The sequence below is a fragment of the Pristis pectinata genome, chromosome 14 (assembly GCF_009764475.1).
Source record: "Pristis pectinata isolate sPriPec2 chromosome 14, sPriPec2.1.pri, whole genome shotgun sequence".
NCBI lineage: Eukaryota > Metazoa > Chordata > Chondrichthyes > Rhinopristiformes > Pristidae > Pristis > Pristis pectinata.
Genome location: NC_067418.1, coordinates 40,872,613 through 40,895,561, shown reverse-complemented (window position 1 = coordinate 40,895,561; position 22,949 = coordinate 40,872,613). Strand labels below are relative to the sequence as shown.

At 39.1% G+C, this 22,949-nt stretch overlaps 2 protein-coding genes across 4 annotated transcripts in view; one reads left to right on the top strand and one right to left on the bottom strand.

The window, feature by feature from the left end:
* syt12 (synaptotagmin XII) overlaps positions 1–7,592 on the top strand; it is a 155,997-nt gene extending 148,405 nt beyond the window's left edge. For both annotated transcript variants that reach the window (XM_052029361.1, XM_052029362.1), the window contains exons 8-9: positions 857–990; positions 4,906–7,592. In XM_052029361.1, the coding sequence (XP_051885321.1) occupies positions 857–990; positions 4,906–5,079 (308 nt within the window). In that variant the 3' untranslated portion in view covers positions 5,080–7,592. The remainder of the gene's footprint in view (positions 1–856; positions 991–4,905) is intronic.
* A 13,760-nt stretch (positions 7,593–21,352) lies between these two features.
* Positions 21,353–22,949, bottom strand: part of ighmbp2 (immunoglobulin mu DNA binding protein 2) — a 39,092-nt gene continuing 37,495 nt past the window's right edge. Inside the window, exon 16 of one of the 2 annotated variants that reach the window (XM_052029019.1) lies at positions 21,353–22,336. In XM_052029019.1, coding sequence (XP_051884979.1) covers positions 22,142–22,336 — 195 coding nt within the window. In that variant the 3' untranslated portion in view covers positions 21,353–22,141. The remainder of the gene's footprint in view (positions 22,337–22,949) is intronic. The other variant, XM_052029018.1, reaches the window with a different exon arrangement.

The window sequence follows — 22,949 nt, the reverse complement described above, 5'->3', positions numbered from 1 at the left end:
TAACATGGTTTGATCCTGTAAATATTCACTGTCTGTAATGCAGGTGCATTTTGCAGATGTGGTTTATGTTGATCCTGCGGGTGTCGAGTTTGATCCTGTGTGTTTTTACTCTGTGTAGCATGGGGTGATCCTTTGAGTAATCCATTTAAGTAACATGATTTGATCATGTGTGTATTTGCTGTGCAACATGTTGATTTTGTCAGTAACCATGGTATGTAACATGGATTGATCCTGTGCATATTCACTCTGTGGAGTGTTCCACTGAGTTTTCAGTGCTATGACAAGTTGAATCATTGAGCATTCACAGTGTGTAGCATATTTTTATTCCATTAGTATTCACTGTTTGTCGCCTTGATGACCCTTCTGATATATCTTTTGATTACTTAATTTTAGCAGCTTTCAATGTGTAGATTGGATTGAAATCTTCTTTAACACTACTCCCAGCTCATAATAAAATGTATTGACTGTAAGCTATTGATTTGAATTAATTTTGTTTTGTATCTAAATGTAATATTTTTTAGTATTTTAGAGCAAAGCATTCTGAAAAAAATGAGCATTAAGGAACAGCTTCAATACCAGATTTGAACATTACCAGGAAATTAAATTACCTTTCCTGAATTTAGAATGAAAGGCTACAATTTATTAATTTTTGGCATATTTTCTATCATCTATTGAAGGATTGGTGGCAGAGTAAAACTCAGTAACAGCAAAGAAATCTCTTCCTCCTCTTTAGCAGTATCCTGTAACTGAGCTGTGCATCTCTCAAGTGCAATGCTGAGAATATTTGATAAATGGATTTTAATTCCAAGTAACTGGCCTTGTTCTCTGATTTTTTTTCTTTCACCAACCTGAATAGATCCATTTGTGAAAGTTTATCTCCTTCAAGATACAAGGAAAATAAGTAAGAAAAGAACAGCAATCAAGAGGGATGATCCCAATCCAGTTTTCAATGAAGCCATGATATTCTCAGTTCCTGCAATTGTTTTGCAGGTAAGAAACTAATATAGCACTCATCTTAATGAAAACACAATTCAGTGCCTGTGTGGAATCCAATGGTTAAACTGGATTGGCTGTGTATCATCTGACAGGTGGGTTTTCTTTCTGTCCAATAGTGGATTGAAGCCAATGTGTCATTCAAAGGAAAGATTATCCTCACTGATCTTCGAAGCGTTATGTGGTTCGTATAAGTGTCACTTAGCACAAAGCTGATCACTTCAATCTCACTCAGCTCTCTTTTTCTGGTTATACATTTTATGGGAACTGGGCATTATTGTTAAGGCCAGTATTTAGTTGGTCATTACTAATTGCTCTTGAGAAAGTGGTGGTGAACCATTTTTTGCATCATTGCAATTCTTCTGGTGAAGGTGCTCCTAAGGGTTGCTGGGTAGGGAGTTCCAAAGTTTGGACATGGCAGCGATGAAGGGCAGGAGAGATGTTTCCAAGTCAGGTTCCCATGTGTCTGTTGTCCTTTCCTTCTGAGTAGTAGAAGTTGTGTGTCTGGAATGACTTAGGCAAATGGCTGCAGTGTATTTTGTGGATGGTACATCTATAGAATGAAATTTTAGTGCTCTGATGATTGAGCTTGAGTATCGTTGAAGCTGTGCTCAAACAGGCAAGTGAAGATTATTCCATGACTCTCCTGACCTATGCCTTGTAGATGGTGGAGTGTAAGAGACAAGTGACTGACTGCAGGATATCAATCATCTGACTTGCTTCTGTAGCCACAGTATTTACATGTGTAATCCATTTGAACTCCTGGCCAATTGTGACCTCCAGGAACCGGCCAGGGTAATACCATGGAATGTCAAGGGTGGATGGTTAGTCTCTGTCCTTGGAGATGGAAATTGCCTGGCATTTTTGTGATGCAGATGCTACTTGCCACTTATTTTATAACCATTATTAATATTGTTATCTTTCGCAGTTGAGTCAATATACATGTCCTGTTTCACTGATATAGGAACTAATCATTCTAAACTGATTTACATGTATCTGTCTGAGTTGCACAACTTGTATTCAGTGTGTGTAAAATAAAAACAAAGTGCTGGAGGAACTCAGTGGGTCAGGCAGCATCTGTGGAGGAAATGGACAGAAGACATTTTGGGTCGAGACTCTTCATCTATTCGCTGATTTCCTCCGATGTTTTTTTTGCTCCAGATTCCAGTATCTGCAGTCTCTTGTGTCTCCATTATATTCGGTGTGGCCTGTTATCTCTCAGAGACTACAAATGGGGAATGGGCTTGAAAATGGTTGTTCTTGACCACTCCAACAATAATTACATTTGAGAAGTACTCCATTGGATGCAAATTACTTTGGGGTTTTCTGAGTTCCTGAAAGGCACGATATAAATGCAAGTCTTTTGTTTCCTTTTCGAACTTGTATCACAATCGTCTGATTTAATCTGAAGATAGTATTTAGTATAGTTGCTTATCTGCTATTCAGTTGTAGTTGCATTCAGTCTGCAAGAACATGAGAAATAGAAGTAGGGGCCAACTATCTGGCCCCTTGCACCTGCTTTGCCATTCAGCAAGATCATCTTTTACCTCAGGACCACTTTCCTGCACTGACCTGATAGTGCTTGATTTCTTTAATAACCAAGTATCTATAGATTTCGTACTTGCATGTACTAAGCAACTGAGCCTCTGCAGCTCACTTGAGTAGAGAATTCCAAACATTCTTCACTGGCCATTGGCTGAAGATATTTCTTCTCATCTCTGTTTTGAATGGCAGAGCCATTATTTAGAGACTCAAATTTCTGGTTCTAATCTCCCAAGCCAGGGAAATATTATCCCCGTATCAACCCTGTAAAACTCCTTAAAATTTTTAGATCTTCCACTGAGATCATCCCTCATTCCTTTAAATTCAAAAGAGTAAAGGCCCAGCCTGCTTAATCTCTTCTCACACAACAACTGTCATTCCAGGAATCAATCTAGTGAACCTTCACTGCATTCTCTTTATTGGAAGTACATCTTCCCTAGTTAGGGAGACTATACTTGGACATGATATTCCAGGTACAATCTCACTTGGGCCCTATATAATTGCAGTTAGATGTCTTTAAATTTGTATTAAAATCCTCTTGCATGAAAGAAGAACAGATCATTTGCTTTCCTCATTGTTTGGTGTACCTACACATTAAGTTTCAGTGTGAAAGGATACCTGTTTCTGGTGAACATCAACACATTTAAGTCTTTCACCATGTAAAAAGTACTCTATTTCAAATTTTTCTTCTATATTTTATGACCTCACATTTTCCCACATAATATTCCATTTCTCATTGATTAGTAGATTTTCAGATATTGTGAATCAAAGGGAAAGGGTTTAGTGCCGGAAAGTAACACCGAGGTTAAAGGTCTTATTGAAGAAGGCATAGGGGCTGATGACCAACTCTTCTTTATATTTCTTAAGTTCTTATTTCCTCACCCATTCAATTCAGCTGTCTGGATCCTCTTGAAGCCTCTTTGCATCCTTTCTACAACCCACTTTGCCGGGCAGCTTAGTATCATCAGCAAACTTGGATATGTTACACTTTGTGTCCTCAAGAAACTACCCCAGCACCATCACAGCTGCTTCCCACTGCTAAAATGTACATTTATTCCTTCCTCTGTGTATTAACCAATCCTTAATCCATGCTAGTATATTACACTTGATCCTATGTGATCAACTTCTGCCCAATAACCACTTATGTGCCATTTTATTCAAAGGCCTTCTGAAGGTCCAACAAAAATCTCAAATATATTAAAGATAATTCCCCTTTCATAGCCTTATTGACAATGCCTTAACCTGTTATTATTTTCTAAGTGCCCTGCTGCTACTTCCTTAATAATACATTCGATCATTTCCCTAAAAATTAGCAGATTAATTTATAATTGTCCACTTTCTCTTTCCCTCCATTCTTAAATAAAGGGGTTACATTTACTAACATCCAATATGTGAGAACAGTTCTAGACTCTGTGGAATTATGGAAGATGACAACCAGTGCATCCACTATTTTCATAGCTATCTCTTTCAAATCTCTGGGATAGAGATTATCTGGACATCGGGATTGATTAGCTTTATCCCATTCATTTCTCCAAAACTTTTTTTTTTACAAATGTTAATTTCTTTCAGCTTTTTATTCACACTTGCTCTCCACAATTTCTGACAGGTTTTCTGTGTCTTTTTTCCATGAAGACAAAGACAAAATGTTTAATTTCTCTGCCATTTCCTAATATAGTTTCCCCAGCCTCAGTCTGTAAGGCACTTTCAATATTTTTATCTAATTGTTTCCTTTTTACTTAAAACTACTCCTCTATTTACTAAATCGATGCCCTCCTGGAAAGCAATGGTACAGAGGGTGGCACACTATTTGTTACGAGAAAAATAGTTTTGTAAAATCAAAGACACAAAACTCACAAAGTCAATGGCATTATAGCAAAACCTAATGTCCAGGAATTACAGTATCTATAGATTTTACAGTCTGTGTTCATGTTTCTCGTTAGATTACTCTCACATTCTGCTTTTCCTTTTCTTATAAATGTATTGGTGAGCCTTTGCTGAAATCCGATATTTCCCCAATCCTTGGACTGAACGCCCTTTCTCGCAACATTATAAGCTTTTTTCTTTGATCTAATACCATCTTTAACTTCTTTTGTTTGTCATGGCTAGACCATTTCTCCTGTTGAGCTTTATGTGCCTTAAAAGATTATATATTTGTTATAAACAATGTATTAATTCCTTCATTGTTGGCCATTGCATGTTTATTGTCATACCCTTAATGCATTTTCCCAGTCGACCATAGCCAATTCACAACTCATACCTTCAAAGTTTCCTTTATTTAGATTTATCCCCTGGTTTGTAACCATATGCTGTTATTATAAATTTTCTCTGGAGAGTTTCAATGAGCTGCCTATTACTTTTCTTCTGACACAGGAATTATCCCTACGAATAACAGTGGCTGAATGCTGTGAAGAGGGAAGAACCGAGAACATAGGCCATGTCATCATTGGACCCGAGAGCAGCGGGATGGGGGCCACTCACTGGAATCAGATGCTGGCAACGTTAAGGAAACCTGTCTCCATGTGGCATGCTCTCCGAAAGAACTAAAGCAAGAGAACATTGATGTGTTCTTAGCACTTGTATAAATATTTTGCATGATGTCCACATTCTTAAACTTTAATGCTGGTGTTTTGGGAAATGCAAATTTGAGACACTATTTTTCACTACACTTTATCAACTTACTGGTGTCAACCTAATACTGGGAAATCTGTAACAGGATAACAGAAGAACAAATTGCAGATTAAAATGAATTTGGCTTAGTAAATGAATGCATCTGCAACCTGAGCTGCTGTGAAGCAGCCAACCCACTCAATGTTTCATACTAAATGGTGCATACATACATAAAGTAGGGTCATAGATAATTAAGGGGCAAGTTATCTGATGTTACCACTTGTCAGGAGGCATAGCTGAGTATTCTGCAATAGCTGTAAACCCACAAAAACCCCAAACATAAACTCTAGATTAAATCCTTCCAAAAATGTTTCCTTTTACAAAATATTTATGCGATTATGGAGGGAAAGAGTGCCAAAAATGACCAATGTGTGTTGCATATAGTCCACACAGGTCAGCAGGATCTTGACTGTATAATACTGAACGTGAAGAATAACATGATATACATGGTGCCCAAGAAAAAATGTGCATATTGTGGCATTTTGTTAAAGTTTTTCTCCAATTAATAAAGGGAACTGCGCACTGTTTATATTGTACATAGAGTAGTAGATTGGTGGGAATAATTGTGGTTTGATGTGATTTTGAGTTAGTTTGAAGCCAACATGTACACAAGTATCCATATAAAGATATATATTTGAATATCGTATTGAGTAGTAGATTGTGTTGATCAGGTCAGAAAAGTTTTATATGTAATTCCCAATCTTTCCTGATGAATGTGAGTGGTGAAGAGTTGCAGATGTATTTTATTGGACTTCTCCGACTGTGGTTACTTTCCAGGAAAATTTAGGCAAAAAATGCTTCTACCCAGTGGTCAGTCCTGTCATTCTGACAACCGTCACACTATCCACCTTTGCTAGAAGTAACAACAGTTCTAGAATGAAGAGTTGTATTTGAGGTTTGCACCTCATTGGGAAGTAACATTTTCCCCCAACTTCTTTTAAAATATTTAATAGAAGTATATTTTCATAAGGTCAGAAGCTTCCTGTTAGAATTTCAATTGGCACAATCCTTCTAATGCATATGGCAGAAGCCTCCTGTGTAGAAAGGAAGGAGGAAGCAGGATTAACATCGATACTTCTTAAGGAAAGAAGAGTTTAAATTATTCCTCGGTGGACTTTTGGTGCCTTAGGCCCTTGCTTTGGAACTAACATAGGGGAATGGCCACTTCATCTCATAAGATTCTATTTGAGGTCATTTTTGACAGGGGAAGAAATTGCTTTATTGATAGTCTTCATTCCTATTACAATGAAGGCAGGAATATATTCTTAAATAGTTAATATGTCTAATTTCATGATATCAAGAGGCTTTTCCATCAGAATTTCAATTAGCATGTCCCTTTATAATAAGTATGGCAATAGCATACAATCTAAGAAGAAAGCAGGATTGATATTAACTCCTTGTTCGCACCTTGGTAGGCCATGCCTTTCCTTTAACCCCCCCATAGCTCTGTAGGATTGAGACACATTTTTACCCTGAGAACCTTAGAGAGTGAACTGCTTTAATCATAAATAAGCAATAATTAAACAGAAGTATTAAAGACTGTCATGCATATCTTGGGTTAGCATTGTTCAAGTATTAAAATAGTTGCAGTATGTTGGCTCTTTTCAGCAGGACTCCTGCTGATAAACTTTACTGCTTCAAGAAACAACTTTAAAAAAAGAACGGTGTGAGATATAATTCTATAATTATTGTTATGTCCAATTCACAAAATATTTTACATATTACCACTGAGAAGACCCCACTCACTGATTGATGGATCATGGGTATACTTAGTTTCCCACTTCACTCCAGCCTGAATGCTTAGAACATCCCTATTGTTTGTCATTAAAAAACAAGTATTTCTGACCAAAGGAAAGTCCAACCCAAAAGCCTCCACTACAGATGTAATTAATTTTTTTTATGAATTTGTGAGTAAGCGATAACAGTGTTGCAGAAGTGACTCTCCAAGGTGCAGTGGGCGCTTGTTGCTCAGCGTGGATTCAGTGAGGTGAAGGAGCTCTTCCATGCTGCATGACTCTATCACTCTATGCATTCGATATTGAAAGGATGAGAATTTAAATATGATGGCCAGGGTCAACATGGTGATGTTTCTGTGTTCCAGTGCTTCAGTGTTTGTGCACTGCATTTATCTACATGTAGATTTTATGAGCTCTGCTTAATCATTAGTGCTAGCAACTCACTGAGCACACATTTGGTAACTAAGTTTCTCAAACTATGGCTCAAGATTTTTGGAAGTAACTGAAAGAGCAAATCTAATTTGTATGTTGGGTTGGATTACAGCTCCAGTCCAGAGGTGACAAGGTAACTATTCTTCTCATGTCACATGATGAAAGAAAGAAAGCCTCTGTTCCCACCAAATATGAATATAAATGATCCGTGTTCTACCTTGACTCAGCAGTGCTCATTTTTCTCTGCATCATTAAAATCAGAGATTCAAGTTCCACTCACAAACTTTCAAAGGTAACTGAAGCTAAATTGCCAGTGCAGGGCTGCTGCCCTACCAGACTTCTATCTTTCAGATGTTAAACTGAGCCTCCTCCTTATAAAAGATTAAGTGGTACCTCTGAAGAATGTTTATCCTTCAGCACATTCAGTTGTCATTTTATTGCTACATGTGGTATTTCTTTATAAAAAATTTATTTCTCTACATTACGTTATTGACGATGAATGGCTTTGGGTGAATCTGATTTTGCTGAAAGGTCTATACAAGTGCCATTTCAATTTTAATAGGCAATAATAATCAAAATTGTTAAAGGTTATTATTTTTTTCTGCTTCCATTCAACTGACCAGTTAAACAATAATAATCATGAACCCTTTTGCAGTAGTAAAAGTAAACACAATATAAGAAGTGCTTTTGATTTTTAAAAATAATCTTGCAATAATAAAGATACAGTATATTTACCACACTTTTTTGTATTAAGGGCAGGGGAGTTCTTCAGTTCCCTCCACCAAAAGGCAGTGACTGCTAGGTAAATCAAATTTTTCACCACTTAATATGCTAAATGTTGACTACATTAAGGGCTTCAAGGGATATGGATCAAAAATGAGTTAAATGGGGTTGATCAGGTATGTTCAACAAGCTCCGGATGTTTATTGGCTACTCCTATTCCAACATAAAGCCTGCATGAATACTTCAAAGACAAGAAGAGCTGTAAGGTCATGTTTTGAACAAAGAACGCATTGTATAAGGTGAGAATATTTCTACAAGATAGGAGTAAAGGATATGTCATTAAATTAATTTGCTGCTTCATAGTTATCAACAGTATTGAAAAATTAATTCATTTCAAAACAGTAAATTATAATATACTATTAAGTAGGAAATGGTTAGATGGACAATGTTTTAGAAATTGTATTTACACAGGTAATTTTCATGTACAAATTATAGCATTTTTAAAAGTTCATTTTATGCATTGTGGGCGCTGTTGGCAAGCTAACATTGCTGTTTCCATTATTTTGCACACGGGGGAAAGTAAATGCAAACAGTGTCTATATATTCAATCAACCTGTGTCAAAACTGATGCCTTCTAAGTTTACTATTGTGAGCTAAATCAGGAGGGACTGGAAACATTCAAGATCTGTTCCCTCTCATCAATCATTTTTGATTAATCTCTGTTGACATTGTGCCAGTGCTGTCCTGTGCTTTCTCTGTGCTTTCTCATCTTCATCCGTATTTGTCACAGTACATCCCACTGGAGTTTCAATTGCATTTGATGGTGGCTTTATACTCTGTTGCTTTCTACCTGAGCCCAAACCAGTCCTTTAAGTATTGTTGTACACAATAACTGTACGTTTCTACCTGGAATTTCAAAGAGGGTTTTTTCCAATTTCAGTGGAAAATTGTTGGGAAATCCAGAGAAATTATGCAAACAGCCACAGTGCAATTTTATGTGGGTTTCTACTGACTTTCCATTACAGCAATGGTGGGTGATTGGGTAATCTTTACCCCTTTTAGGTACATATCTTACTGTAACTACATTTCCAATACAAATAATCACGCTCGAACAATGTGCATGGATAAATAGTTGAACAAATGCTGTAAGTTATGATTGATACATAATTGACATAGATAAGCGATGCATTTTAGCCTACTTTTGAGCACCCATTCACAATGCAGCCCACCTAGTAGATAAATCCCCAGGGCCTGACCAAGTGCATCCTAGGACTTTGCAGGAAGCTCTAGGAGAAATTGCAAAGATTTTTGCTTCATCATCAGCCACTGGTAAAGTTCCTGAAGACTGGAAGGTGGCTAATGTTGTTCCGTTGAAGAAAGGTAGCATGGACAAGGGAACTACAGGCCGGTCAGTCTGACATCAGTAGTGGGGAAGTTACTGGAGGGAATTCTGAGGGGCAGGATCTACCAGTATTTGGATAGACAGAGTCTGATTAGGAGAAGTCAGCATGGCTTTGTGTGTGGAAAATTGTGCTTGATGGATCTCATAGAGTATTTTGAAGAGGTAACCAAAAAGGTAGATGAGGGTAGGGCAGTGGATGTTGTCTTTTTGGACTTTAGCAAGGCCTTCGACAAGGTCCCGCATGGTAGGCTGGTCTGGAAGGTTAGGTCCCGCATGGTAGGCTGGTCTGGAAGGTTAGGTCCCATAGAATCCAGGGAGAGCCAGTTGGGTGGATTCAAAATTGGCTCAGAGGTAGGAAGCAGAGGCTGGTGGTTGAAGGTTGTTTCTTAGAATGGAGTCTGGTGACTAGTGGTGTGCCGCAGGGGTCGGAGTTGGGACCCTTGTTATTCATTATTTATACAAATGGTTTGGATGCGAATGCAGAAGGCTTGATCAGTAAGTTTACCGATGACATGGATTTAAGAGGGGTTGTTGATAGTGAAGAAGGTTATTGTAGATTACAGGGGGATCTTGATCAGTTGGGGAAGTGGGCTGAGGAGTGGTAAATGGATTTCAATACAGATAAGTGTGAGAAGATGCATTTTGGAAAGTCAAACCAGTGTAGGACTTATACTATGAATGGTAGGGCACTGGGGAGTGTAATGGAACAGAGGGACCTAGGAGTACAAGTGCATAGTTCATTGAAAGCGGTGTTACAGGTAGACAGGGTGGTGAAAAAGGTGCTTAGCACGCTGGCCTTCATCATTTGGGGCATTGAGTAGAGGAGTTGGGGCATTATGTTGCAGTTGTATAAGTCATTGGTGAGGCCACACTTGGGAGTATTGTGTATAGTTTTAGTCACACTGTTATAGGAAGGACATGGTTCAACTGGAAGGAGTGCAGAAAAGATTTACGAAGATGTTGCCAGGACTAGAGGGCCTGAGTTATAGGGAGAGGTTGGCCAGGCTGGGTCTTTATTCCTTGGAGTGTAGGAGAATGAGGGGTGATCTTATAGAGGTTTATAAAGTCATGAGGGGCATAAATAAGGTAGATGATAGCAGTCTTTTCTCCGGGGTAGGGGAGTCCAAAACTAGTGGGCATAGATTTAGGGTGAGAGGGGAAAGATTTAAAAGGGATGTGAGGAACAATTTTTTTTGCACAGAGGGTAGTGAGTACATGGAACGAGCTGCCGGAGGAAGTGGTTGAAGCAGGTACAATAGTTCATTTAAGAAGCACTTGGATAGGTGCATGGAGGGGCGGGGCTCAGAGGGATATGGGCCGAATGGAGGAAATTGAGACTAGCTGGGTGGATGCCGTGATCGGCATGGACTGGTTGGGCTGAAGGGCCTGTATCTGTGCTGTATTACTCCATGCTCTATGACTCTAAGGAAATCATACATTCCACCTTCGTGTCCTCTGCCTCTCTTTAAATGAGGTTTTCAGCATCTCACTCCTAAAAGGAGGTGCATTCCATGTGGGATCACTCCTTACATTCTACAGTCTTCACTTTATTAATTGAATAATTATCATTTGTTGTGAAATGAGGGGAAAAAAACAATATTTTCCTCCTTTGTACTCCAATCTCATTACATGTAAGTGTTGTGGATTCAGTTTATCCTGACATGGAAATATATCACCAGCTATTATTGCTGCTAGGTCTAAATCCTGGAACTTGCTACCCCACAGCACTTGGAAGAATTCTCATCTTATGTTCTCTTGTTACAGTACAGGAGGCCGCCATTTGGGCTGCCAAATCCATGCCTGCTCCCAACAGACCAACCTCTAGGGCAACTAAGGATGGGCAGCAATGGCTGTTCTCCAACAGTGAAGGTTTCAAAGAGTTCAGCTATGTGATGTTTAGCTATCGGATCCAATAGTAGTGGTGAAGAGTATTGTCAACGTTCATGAAGAATACCAATAATGAAGACATAGAAAAAGTGTGGGCAACTGTAACTGGAATTATTTGTTCACATAGACAGTAAAATCCAGCATTGTCTAGTTAAACCAAAATGGCCTGTTGTAATTTCTTTGGACAGGGGCTCTTATGCAAATATTCCTGTAACAGCAGATGCATTAGATTAAGTAAATACAACAGAAACACACATCAAACATGCACATACCACTAATTTGAACACAAAATCACAGCATTATCTGTTATCATTTTGTTGTGCAGAAAGAAAGGCATGAGCAGACCCCAAATCAATTAAACATTATCAGTTTTGTGCTTCTTAACACACTGAAGTGCTTTGTGAGCAGTTCCAGAACTCAGAAGAACTGTCATCTGAGCAAAAGGAACAGAATGATGGTGCAGAGCAAGCCAACCTTGGTCTTCCGTGGCCTGCTGCTATCTCTCATGCAGATCCCTGGTGAGTACAATGTTATAAGTGTTGCCAACCTTCTATAGTGCAGAACACTCTCTCACTGACCAGTGCCATCGCTTCATGTTTTAATATTTAATAAAATATGCCTTAATGAGAAAGGTTCATCAACCTCAAATATTAAATGTATTTCTCTCCACAGAGGTTGCTGTGTCTTTCAGATTTACGGCAGCCGCAATTTTTCTGCTTTTAAAAATCTCAAATCTGCTTTGTGATAATTGTTCCTTCCCAAAATTTACAGGGATTTTATCAACCGTGATCATTCAACACAGCCCATACCTTAAAGGCCTTTTCCTTCTCCTTTGAGCTGTGGTTTTATTGCTTCAGAATTAAACTATTCATGTATATTATTTTCCTGTGTAGCCTGTACATCATTTTGATGTAGATGAACAGAAAAGCTTTCGTGGTTACATTTGTTCTGGGCCTGTTAATGTACAGGAATATTAATGATCATCCGCCACCAGGAGAAGCATTAAGATGGCAAAATCATTGCTTCCACTGCTCTGGTGCTCCTACTGTTCACAGCAAGACTGTATAGAGTGAGTGAATACCCAAATAGGCTACAAACCATCTATTCCCAAGAAGGGAAAGAAAGTGGGTTTAAATATATAGAACTTAAAAGAGCTGGTGTATTTATAGTGACCTGAATGGTTTTGTGATTCTATGAGCTTCACCACGGTAGGTTATAATGGCCATGGGATAAATATTACTGCAGTGCGGATCGGTGACTGTCTGCAAAGGTCTTTGTGGAATAAAAACAGCTAATATTGGAAATACTCAGCAGGCATGGCAGCATCTGTGGAGAGAGAAACAGACGTAATGTTTCCTTTCAATGATCTTTATGAAATCTGAGTCCACAGCTCCTTGAAAGTGGTGACACCAGTAGATAGAGTAGTAAAGAAGGCATATGGCATGTTTGCCTTCATCGGTCGGGGCACTGAGTACAAGAGTGATGTTGCAGCTGTATAAAACTTTGGTTAGGTTGCACTTGGAGTATTGTGTGCAGTTCTGGTTGCCCCATTGGAGGAAGGATGTGGAGGCTTTGGAAACAATGCAAAAGAGGTTTACCAGGATGCTGCCTAGATTAGATGGTTTTAGGAGAGGTTGGACAAACTTGGATTGGTTTCTCTGGAGTGTCAGAGGCTGAGGGGAGAGCTGATAGAAGTTTATAAAATTATGAGAAGTATACATAGGGCAAACAATCAAAAGCTTTTTCCCCAGGGTAGAAATATCAAATACTAGAGGGGATAGCTTTAAGGTGAGTGTGGGAAAGTTTAAAGGAGATATGCAAGGCAAAGTTTTTTTTTACACAGAGAGTGATAGGGTGCTAGGAATGGGCTGCCAGTGGTAGTGGTGGAAGCAGATACGATTGTGGCGTTTAAGAGGCTTTGAGATAGGCACGTGAATATGCAGGGAATAGAGACATATGGATCATGTGCAGGCAGAAGGGATTAGTTTAATTTGGCATCATGTTCAGCACAGACGTCGTGGGCTGAAGGGCCTGTTCCTTGTGCTGTACTGTTCTATGTTCTATAGCCATCCTGCTACATCTGAACCTATTTGTGCACTTTCTCCCCTGGTGCCCAGGTTTTTGATTCTGGTTATGAATGATCTAAGTAAAAGAGCTCTTTAAGTCCCCTTTGTGCCTCTTGCATTGCCTTTCACTCTCGCTCCTGACTCACTGATACATACCCAACAATGGTCGGTGTCTATGCTGCAGTTGATTTCTCACAACTGGTCTTTGACAAGGTCTTAATCTTAATACAATGTTTTAAATTATTTCAACTCACTCATTCATTTTTAGTTCTAAATAGTATTACTAACACATTTAGGTGAGAAGTCTTATTTTCTACTGTTGCTTATTTGCTTGCGTATATGTTCAGTATCAAAATTACATAAAGATCTTTAGAATACTAGATTCTCCTTTAAACATACTGTTTAAGAATACGTGTTAATGAAATTGCAATTCTTAGAATGTATATAAAAAAACATGTTGGGATTATTGAATGTTTAATTGTACGTCATGAATCGCACTTGGGATAGGTTTGCTTGTCGGGAGACCAACTACATTGCCAACCTTAATCTTAATGACTCATCAAACATCTACAGCTCAGATCAAGGTTTTAATTTAATCTCACCAAAAATTGCTATGACTAACAAAATCAAATTTCCTGCTGAAAATGTGGGATTTATGCAGCATGGGTTTAGCACACAGAGACTGAAATAGAAATAACAGCACAGGCAGGACCTTGGAATGGTACAAGATTGATGAGCACCCTGGCTTTCCAGTGTTTGAAATTCAAATGTGTGCACTTTGGCACTTGCCTGAATGATATTTGAGTGCTGTAGCCAGCCCTGAAGGCACAGCCATAAAAAGCTTTCCCCTCACTTACAGTTTGCAAATTAGAATATTTTACGTTGCGTGAGATACAAAAAAAAACTTGCAGATAAATCTGTGTAAGTTGCAAGCATTTCCTCCAAATAAAAGGCCATCTTCTAAAATGAGCACCGCAATGAATTATGTTCCGTTTCTTACAACGTAGGAGGAGGCCATTCAACCCACTATTTATGCTGGCTCTCAGAGAAATTTTCCTTTGGCTTGTACTCCCTGACATGGTCACCAACTCCACCTTGTGTCTCCTACCACCATTCTACACTAGGAGTAATTTACAGTGGCCAATTAAAATTAACCTACCAGGACACCTTTGAGATGTGGGAGAAAGCTGAGCACCCAGGGGAAACCAATACATGCAAACTCTACACAGACATCATTGGAGGCCTGGATTGAACCTGGGTCACTGGAATTGTGAGACTGCAGCAATACCTGCCCAGCAACATGTCCAACTACCACAAGCAACCAATCTCTTTCTTCTGTCCCCAGTATTTGCACAATTAGAAAACAAGTGTAATGGGGAAATGAAAGATGAAGTTTTTTTAATACTCATTTCATTTTTCTCCTGGTTTGCAGCAATATCCAGATCAATCTCTCTTTGGAAATCTAGGACATGACTGGAGAAATCCTTGCTCCTAAAACAGGGAAAAAAAGGACTTTCATCTATATGGTGCCTATCACAACCTTAGGACACTGAGGCACTTTTGAAATAAAACATAAAATGTTGTGGATGTTCAAGCAGGTCAGTTACAACTGTGGGAAGAGAAACAATGCTAATGTTTCACCAATATTAACTCTGTTCTTCTCCCCACAAATGCTGTCTGTCCTTCAAGGTAATCTCCATCAAATTGTTTTATTTCAGATTCTGAGCATCTGCAGTGCTTTGTTTTTGACATACTTTTGGAGTGTCACCATTGTTACAACGTAAGAATTAGAACATAGAACAGTACAGCACAATACAGGCCCTTCAGCCCACAATGTTGCACCAACCCTTAAACCTTGCCTAAGACTATCTAACCCCTTCCTCCCACATATCCCTCTATTTTAAATTCCTCCATATGCCTATCTAGTAATCTTTTGAATTTGACCAATGTACCTGCCTGCACCACCGCCTCAGGCAGCACATTCCATGCCCCAACCATTCTCTGGGTAAAAAAACCTTCCTTTGATATCTCCCTTGAACTTCCCACCCATTACTTTAAAGCCATGTCCTCTTGTATTGAGCATTAGTGCCCCGGGAAGGAGGCGCTGGCTGTCTACTCTATCTATTCCTCTTAATATTTTGTACACCTCTATCATGTCTCCTCTCATCCTCCTCCTCTCCAAAGAGTAAAGCCCTAGCTCCCTTAGTCTCTCCTCATAATGCATACTCTCTAAACCAGGCAGCATCCTGGTAAATCTCCTCTGCACCCTTTCCAATGCTTCCACATCCTTCCTATAATGAGGCGACCAGAACTGGACACAGTACTCTAAGTGTGGTCTAACCAGAGTTTTATAGAGCTGCATCATTACCTCATGGCTCTTAAACTCGATCCCTCAACTTATGAAAGCTAACACCCCATAAGCTTTCTTAACTACCTTATCCACCTGTGAGGCAACTTTCAGGGATCTGTGGATATGGACCCCCAGATCCCTCTGCTCCTCCACACTACCAAGAATCCTGCCATTAACTTTGTACTCTGCCTTGGAGTTTGTCCTTCCAAAGTGTACCACCTCACACTTCTCCAGATTAAACTCCATCTACCACTTCTCAGCCCAACTCTGCATCCTATCAATGTCCCTCTGCAATCTTCGACAATCCTCTACACTATCCACAACACCACCAACCCTTTGTGTTGTCTGCAAACTTGCCAACCCACCCTTCTACCCCCTCATCCAAGTCATTAATAAAAATCATGAAAAGCAGAGGTCCCAGAACCGATGCTTGTGGGACACCACTAGTCACAGCCCTCCAATCTGAATGCACTCCCTCCACCACAACCCTCTACTTTTTACAGGCAAGCCAATTCTGAATCCACATGGCCAAGCTTCCCTGGATCCCATGCCCTCTGACCTTCTGAAGAAGCCTACCAATGTGGAACCTTGTCAAATGCCTTACTAAAATCCATGTAGACCACATCTACTGCACTACCCTCATCAATCTTCCTGGTCACCTCCTCAAAGAATACTATTAGGCTTGTGAGACATGATCTGCCCTTCACAAAGCCATGCTGGCTGTCCCTAATAAGACCATGATCTCTAAATGCCCATAGATCCTACCTCAAAGAATCCTTTCCAACAGCTTGCCCACCACAGACATAAGGCTCACTGGTCTGTAATTCCCTGGACTATCCCTACTACCTTTTTTGAATAAGGGGACAACATTTGCCACCCTCCAATCCTCTGGTACCATTCTCATGGACAACGAAGACTCAAAGATCCTAGCCAAAGGCTCAGCAATCTCCTCCCTTGTTTCGCGGAGCAGCCTGGGGAATATTCCGTCTGGCCCTGGGGACTTATCTGCCCTAATATTTTCTAACACGTCCTCTCTCATTGATATCAACATGCTCTAGAACATTAACCTTAGCAACACTGTCCTCAGCATCATCAAGGCCCCTCTTCTTGGTGAATACTGAGAGGAGTATTCATTGAGGACCTCACCCACTTCCACAGCTTCCAGCCACATCTTCCCGCCTTTATCCCTAATTGGTCCTACCTTTACTCCCGACATCCTTCTGCTCTTCACATGTGAAAAATGCCTTGGGGTTTTCCTTAACCCTACCCGCCAAGGCCTTTTCATGTCCCCTTCTTGCTGTCCTCAGCCCATTAAGTTCCTTCCTTGCTACCCTATATTCCTCAAGAGACCTATCTGATCCTTGCTGCCTAAACCTTATGTATGCTGCCTTCTTCCTCCTAACTAGATGTTCCACCTCTCTTATCAACCATGGTTCCTTCACCCTGCCATACTTTCTCTGCCTCACTAGGACAAATTTATCCCTAACATCCTGTAAGAGATCTCTGAACAACGACTACATCTCCATAGTACATCTCCAAGTAGCTGTAGTCTACTTAAAAGTTATAACAATAAGAGTAAACCTTACCTTTACTTACCAGCTACTCACCAGTGTTGTTGCAGATGGCCTCGCCTCTTGATGCTGAAGCCTGTTGTGCCAAAGCCACTCTCTGACTCTGTCCACTCCGACAAAGACCGCTCTAAAATGGCTGCTCTGCTTGATACGACCTCCTTTTTATTGGCCCTTCTAAATTAGTCAGGACCTGTGAGGGACCCGCTGCACCTTGGTCTCTCAGCTCCTGATTCACTCTTAAGTGAGCAGCCCGCGAAAACACAAACTTTTTAAAAGGGTTTTAGACCGTACCTGTGAGGGACCCGCTGCTCCTTGATCTCTCAGCTCCTGATTCACTCCTAATGAATTGCAGCAGCGATTCATGCGCAGCTAAGTACGATGGAAAGTAAGGTAGTTAAGGAGAAAGAATAATATCAGGTCATCAATGTTGACTGGGTGATAAGTAATTGGTTAGAAAGTAGTTATTTCATGACAAGCTGAGGTCACCCACTCCAATCAGGTAAGGGATTGCCCTTAGAAGTTTCTAACTGGAAAGAGAATTTTCAACTGAATTAAGTAGAAAGGGGAAGGTAATTTCATGGGCACAAGTTCATATAATTTCATTGTCCTTTATTATGGTACCAACCTTTGCAGAGTCCACAAATTATTTCTCTTAAAAGCAGCTATTACCTTCCACTTTCTTGACAGAAGGTACAAAGCTTTCTGAATGTAAATACTCCAGCACTTTAACAGTTGACAAAGCAAGAGAAAGGGCACCAGGAAACCACCTTTCAAAGAGCCTTTCTTACGTTTCATCATGGAAACGTGCCGAACAACTCGTGTGTAATTTTTGTCATGGAGAACAAAAGGCACATCTTCCCTTAAAAAAAAGTTCAGTGAAATTGTTTGACTGCAGAGTAATAGCTATCAGACTGGAGTAAACAATACATTAAATCTGCAACAGAGCTATTGAAGCCCATTGTTTTGTTTTAGAAATGCATATGTTCATTATAAAACATGGTGTTATATCTGTTGCAAAATAAATTGAAATTTAAAAAGATTATTTTGCAATCTCTCATTGTTTCAGGGTTTACAGAGTAATCTCCAGGGATATCAAGATGATGAATTTGTGTTTGCATGTAATTCACATCAGTTACACAGACCAGTCAATACTGGAAGCAGTCATGGTAAAATAACTTTGGCTGATGAACAAATTATGCACATCACAAATAGGTTCCTCAGCATTTTTCACACTGACTACAGTCCAATCCCATTCAATGCACTTAGACTGCTGTGAAACTTTTTGAACCATTGCCAAGCTTGGTGCTGTAGGATATAAATTCATGTGGCAAGTTATCTTTAAAATTGTTGGCATGCAAAACATTGTTCTGAAATCTTGCTGCACAATCTTTCTCTTACACAACCTGCAGAGTCCCCAGTTTGGTTCTGCTAAATGAGCTCTTGCTACTTGTACATCCCAACATTCTTATAAGAGAAGCTAACATAAAACACAAGTCATCCAACCAGGAACTGTGAGGCCCCAAAGTCTTTGATCGAAATTGTATTGAGAACATGGAGGAAATGGACCAAAGTGAAATTGGAGATGTATATCTCTCTCTGCTTCAGGCTAAGGATTAATGGAATCATTCTCATCTTTACTGTCTCCATATACCCAGTGAATTCATTAATATAAACTTTTCTGAACAGTGTCAATTTCTTAAGGACTCACGTGTTTCTAATTTGAGCTCATTTTGGAGCAGAGGGGTGAAGTTTGAAAAAGAGTTTTGCTCTCAACATCTTTTTGAAACTATTGTTCTAAATGCAGGGAAACCTCAGCCAAGTTGCACTGTACTCAAATCTCCTCTTCCAAAAGGCTGCTAGAAATTTCCACATCCACCGATCCTGAGCACACAACTTTATTTTCCCCAACACACCTCCAATATAATGAATGCGTTCAAGGCCCTACGATTCTGGGGTTCTTCTGCACCATTCTGATGAAGCTTTAAATTCTAGAAACTTGAGAACTACTTTTCTGGGCCTGTTTAATTTTTATATCACTTAAAGGCTTCATTTAATACATATGTCTTAAGCCTATAGGATAGAAACAAAATTCCTTTATCATTATAAAAGAATTCTTCATGCATTAATATTAAAATGACTTCTTCCCCTTCACCAGTGCAATGCAAAATACGTGTAAAAATATAACTGTCAATTTTCTTTCCCTGAATAGGGTAGACACTTTGCCATGTTTCAGAGCTCTCGTTATTAGCTAGATGACAAAAAGTAGAGAAAAAGGTAACACAGTAGCTGCTGAGCTCATCAAAAGGCAGAAGATTGACCTACATGTGCAAATTAGTGTTTAACCAAAAAATAAAAAGGTATTAGAGATAAGGATGTTTCTTGAATCTTTTGAATTGCTTTAATCTAAAAAATAAAAATGCATCAGAAAATATGGAAATTCACTGGCACAGTCATTCTGCCCCTAAGCTCTTGATGTAAATTCGACTATTCAGAACAGCGGGTTACTGAATTGTCGACAGGCCCTCGTTATTTTCCTTGTGTCGAGAAATTTCCCACATGATAATGATGTGACACATGGAAAGCCATGGCTCTTCTAATGCATGATTTATCCCTTTCTCTTAAATGTTGCATCCATTAATTCTTTAAGGTGCTCAATTTCTAATCAGGTTGAGTTCCAGATTGTATAAATTTCGCAGGGAGCAATAAAATATATGGATTGTTAGACCAAGCTGTAATCTGTCCCTTATATGGCACAAGGGAGAGAGACCATAGTGCTATCAGATGTACATCAATAACAATGCACTTAACTGTGAAATTATGCAATCATTTTCACGGTGTGGAAAAATTCAACAACCGCATTACGTAAATTGAAGTGTCTTGCAAGTCATATGCAAAGGTTCCATTAAAGCTTATCTGCATCAGCCAGGATATTGGTAATCAAACCAAGAATACAGGGACAAGGTATACTGCATGTCATCTATTATCTAATCTTTGCCATTTCTCCTTTCAATAAACTACCCACAAAGGAAGAGCAAGGAACTAAAGCACAATATCACTGGAAGTCTTGCCGAATAATTTTACATTGGTTGATACCAGGCTTTGATTTGCTCTACTGATTAAGTTAACTTAATGTATACTTTAGAAAACGGCTAAGGATACCTTTTACATCTGTAAAATACTGGGCACTAAGCTATATTGACATTGGGTCACCATCAGGAATAATTTGCTCTGCATTTATTTTCATTATTTAATGTCTGGAATAATAGACAAGCCAACATTTTGCTCATGGAGCAAGATGCTCGAATCCTGACTGCAAAATCTGGGCTCACCACTAACCACAATGGAAAGCAGCCTCTAGACTTCCCTTTACTGATATGAGTTGCTGTCAGGCAGATGTCTGTAAGTTGGCTTGACAACCAATCTGACTGAGCTCTCACCGACAGCAAACCAGTGCAGTGAAAGGGCAATTTGAGCTAATTTAAAAAAAAAGTTTACAGCATACAAAAATAAATCTAACTAAGATAGCTAAGATATCAATTTAACAAATAAAAAAATCAATTTTATTTTGAACATTTGAAATATGAGGGAATTACAATTCACAAATGAAATTAGATTTCTGAAATTTATGCAGAAAGCTGCAATACCTGTGGGGGATGAGGAAATCACGGGCAGTAACTTAACAGATTTCATTGCACATATTCATACTTCAGAAGTAGCTATCATTCTAATGGTGTAAGGACCATGCAACTGGATATTTATTCATCATTTCAACTGCAACATCCGTGCCTTTGTTTCAAAATCCATACATTTCATTGGAACACTGGTTAGCAAAAATGAACCATTTTAAGTAAACTTTACATATTTGCATTTGTTTCACTGAACTGGGATATTCTTGCTAAAAAGGGAAATTGCAGACAATTTTGCTCCCCCCCCCCCCAAAACATGTAAAAATGCAATCACACAGCCACATTTTGACAACATTGTAAATAGTTAACATGCTTACTATTGCACCGTATCAATTATAGGACACTAGTGAGTAACTATATACTTGCATTTCTCCAGTGCCGTTTCTCGATGATCATCTGGTATTTGAAATATTTGTACTTGGGTACCAACTAGGCCTGTCCCTTTAAGACCACTGTTCAAGTTCTCCTCACAGTCAATGTTATCTCTTCAGGCAACTGCGGAAGCTTGCAAGTTTGGAGGTCAAATAACAGCTTGCACATTTAGAACAGCACAGCAGGAAATCAGTGGATCTCTTTCTTTATTGGGAAAGAAAAAGATAGTTCTATAGATAGATATTGACAAATAATTACGATACTTTTACTGATCAGCAAGACATTTGGAAATCAGTAGTTCTGACTTTATTAGTTTCCATTACATTACAGATGTTTTCAAACAAGGTCAAATGATCAATAATGACCAACTGAATGCTACAAATGATTGCTATTCCAGCAATCCCATCACAATGAAATTTGTGCCAGGAATATTATTTGTAGTCCTAGATCTTTTCATTGCTCTCATGGCCTTTTCAACTGCTGCTGGCAGTAAAAGGATGAGAAATTATGCCTCAACAATGTCTATTACTACACAATCTGTAACATCCACAGCAAAGCCATCAAAGTCATTTTTCATAATTATTTTAGTGCCATTTCCATTTATATTCAAAAATATTTATTACTGTTTTCTAGGAGTTATGTTTACAATGCAAGAAAACTCTTGAAATAAATATACAATATTTAGGTTCTTAAATAAATTATGGTACAGCATTTTCATTTTTTACTTTCCTTTTTGGCACTTCGCTGGCTAGCTAACTGATCAATCTTCTTTCCCAGCTTTCTCTGTAGTTGAGCCTTCTTCACAGGATCTAATGTTTTGTCTTTAGTGCCGCTGCCTGCGTACAGAATACCTTCTCTGCTGATGAGTTTTCGGGCATGTGCTTTGGCATGCCCACTACACCCGTGAACCTAGAAGGGCAACAAAGATGGGAGAATCTTGCATCGTTCATGATAATGAGGAGAGAAGCGGCTGCATCATCAAGAATGGGGGAAAAAAAAGATGGAAGCCATAGGACCCTACAGAATCTTGCATGAGAATTAGTGAGAAAATCAAGTTCAAAATGATCATGTAAATTTCTCAAAAATAAAACACTGGGAATACAAAATATACATGAACTCTTTTGCATTATTTGTTTTGTAAATGATAGAAGTTTTATGTCTTTGCACTGTACTGCTGCCACAAAACAACAAAGTTCACACCATACAAGACAGTGATAATAAACCTGATTCTAATTCAAAAAACGCTGACAAGGCAGCATCCGCAGGGAGAAAAAAAATATCAACAAAGGCTGCACTTCGCCCGACTGCAAGGGTACCAGAGTAGGTGGTGACATTAACAACATTGCAGTGGAAAGAGTGCAGAAAAGATTTACAAGGATGTTGTTAGGACTTGAGGAACTGAGTTATAGGGTAAGGTGACACAGGCTAGGATTTTATTCCTTGGAGTGTAGGGGCCAAGAGGTGATCTTTTAGAGGTGTATAAAATCATGAGGGGGCATAGATAGAGTGAATGCACTTGGCT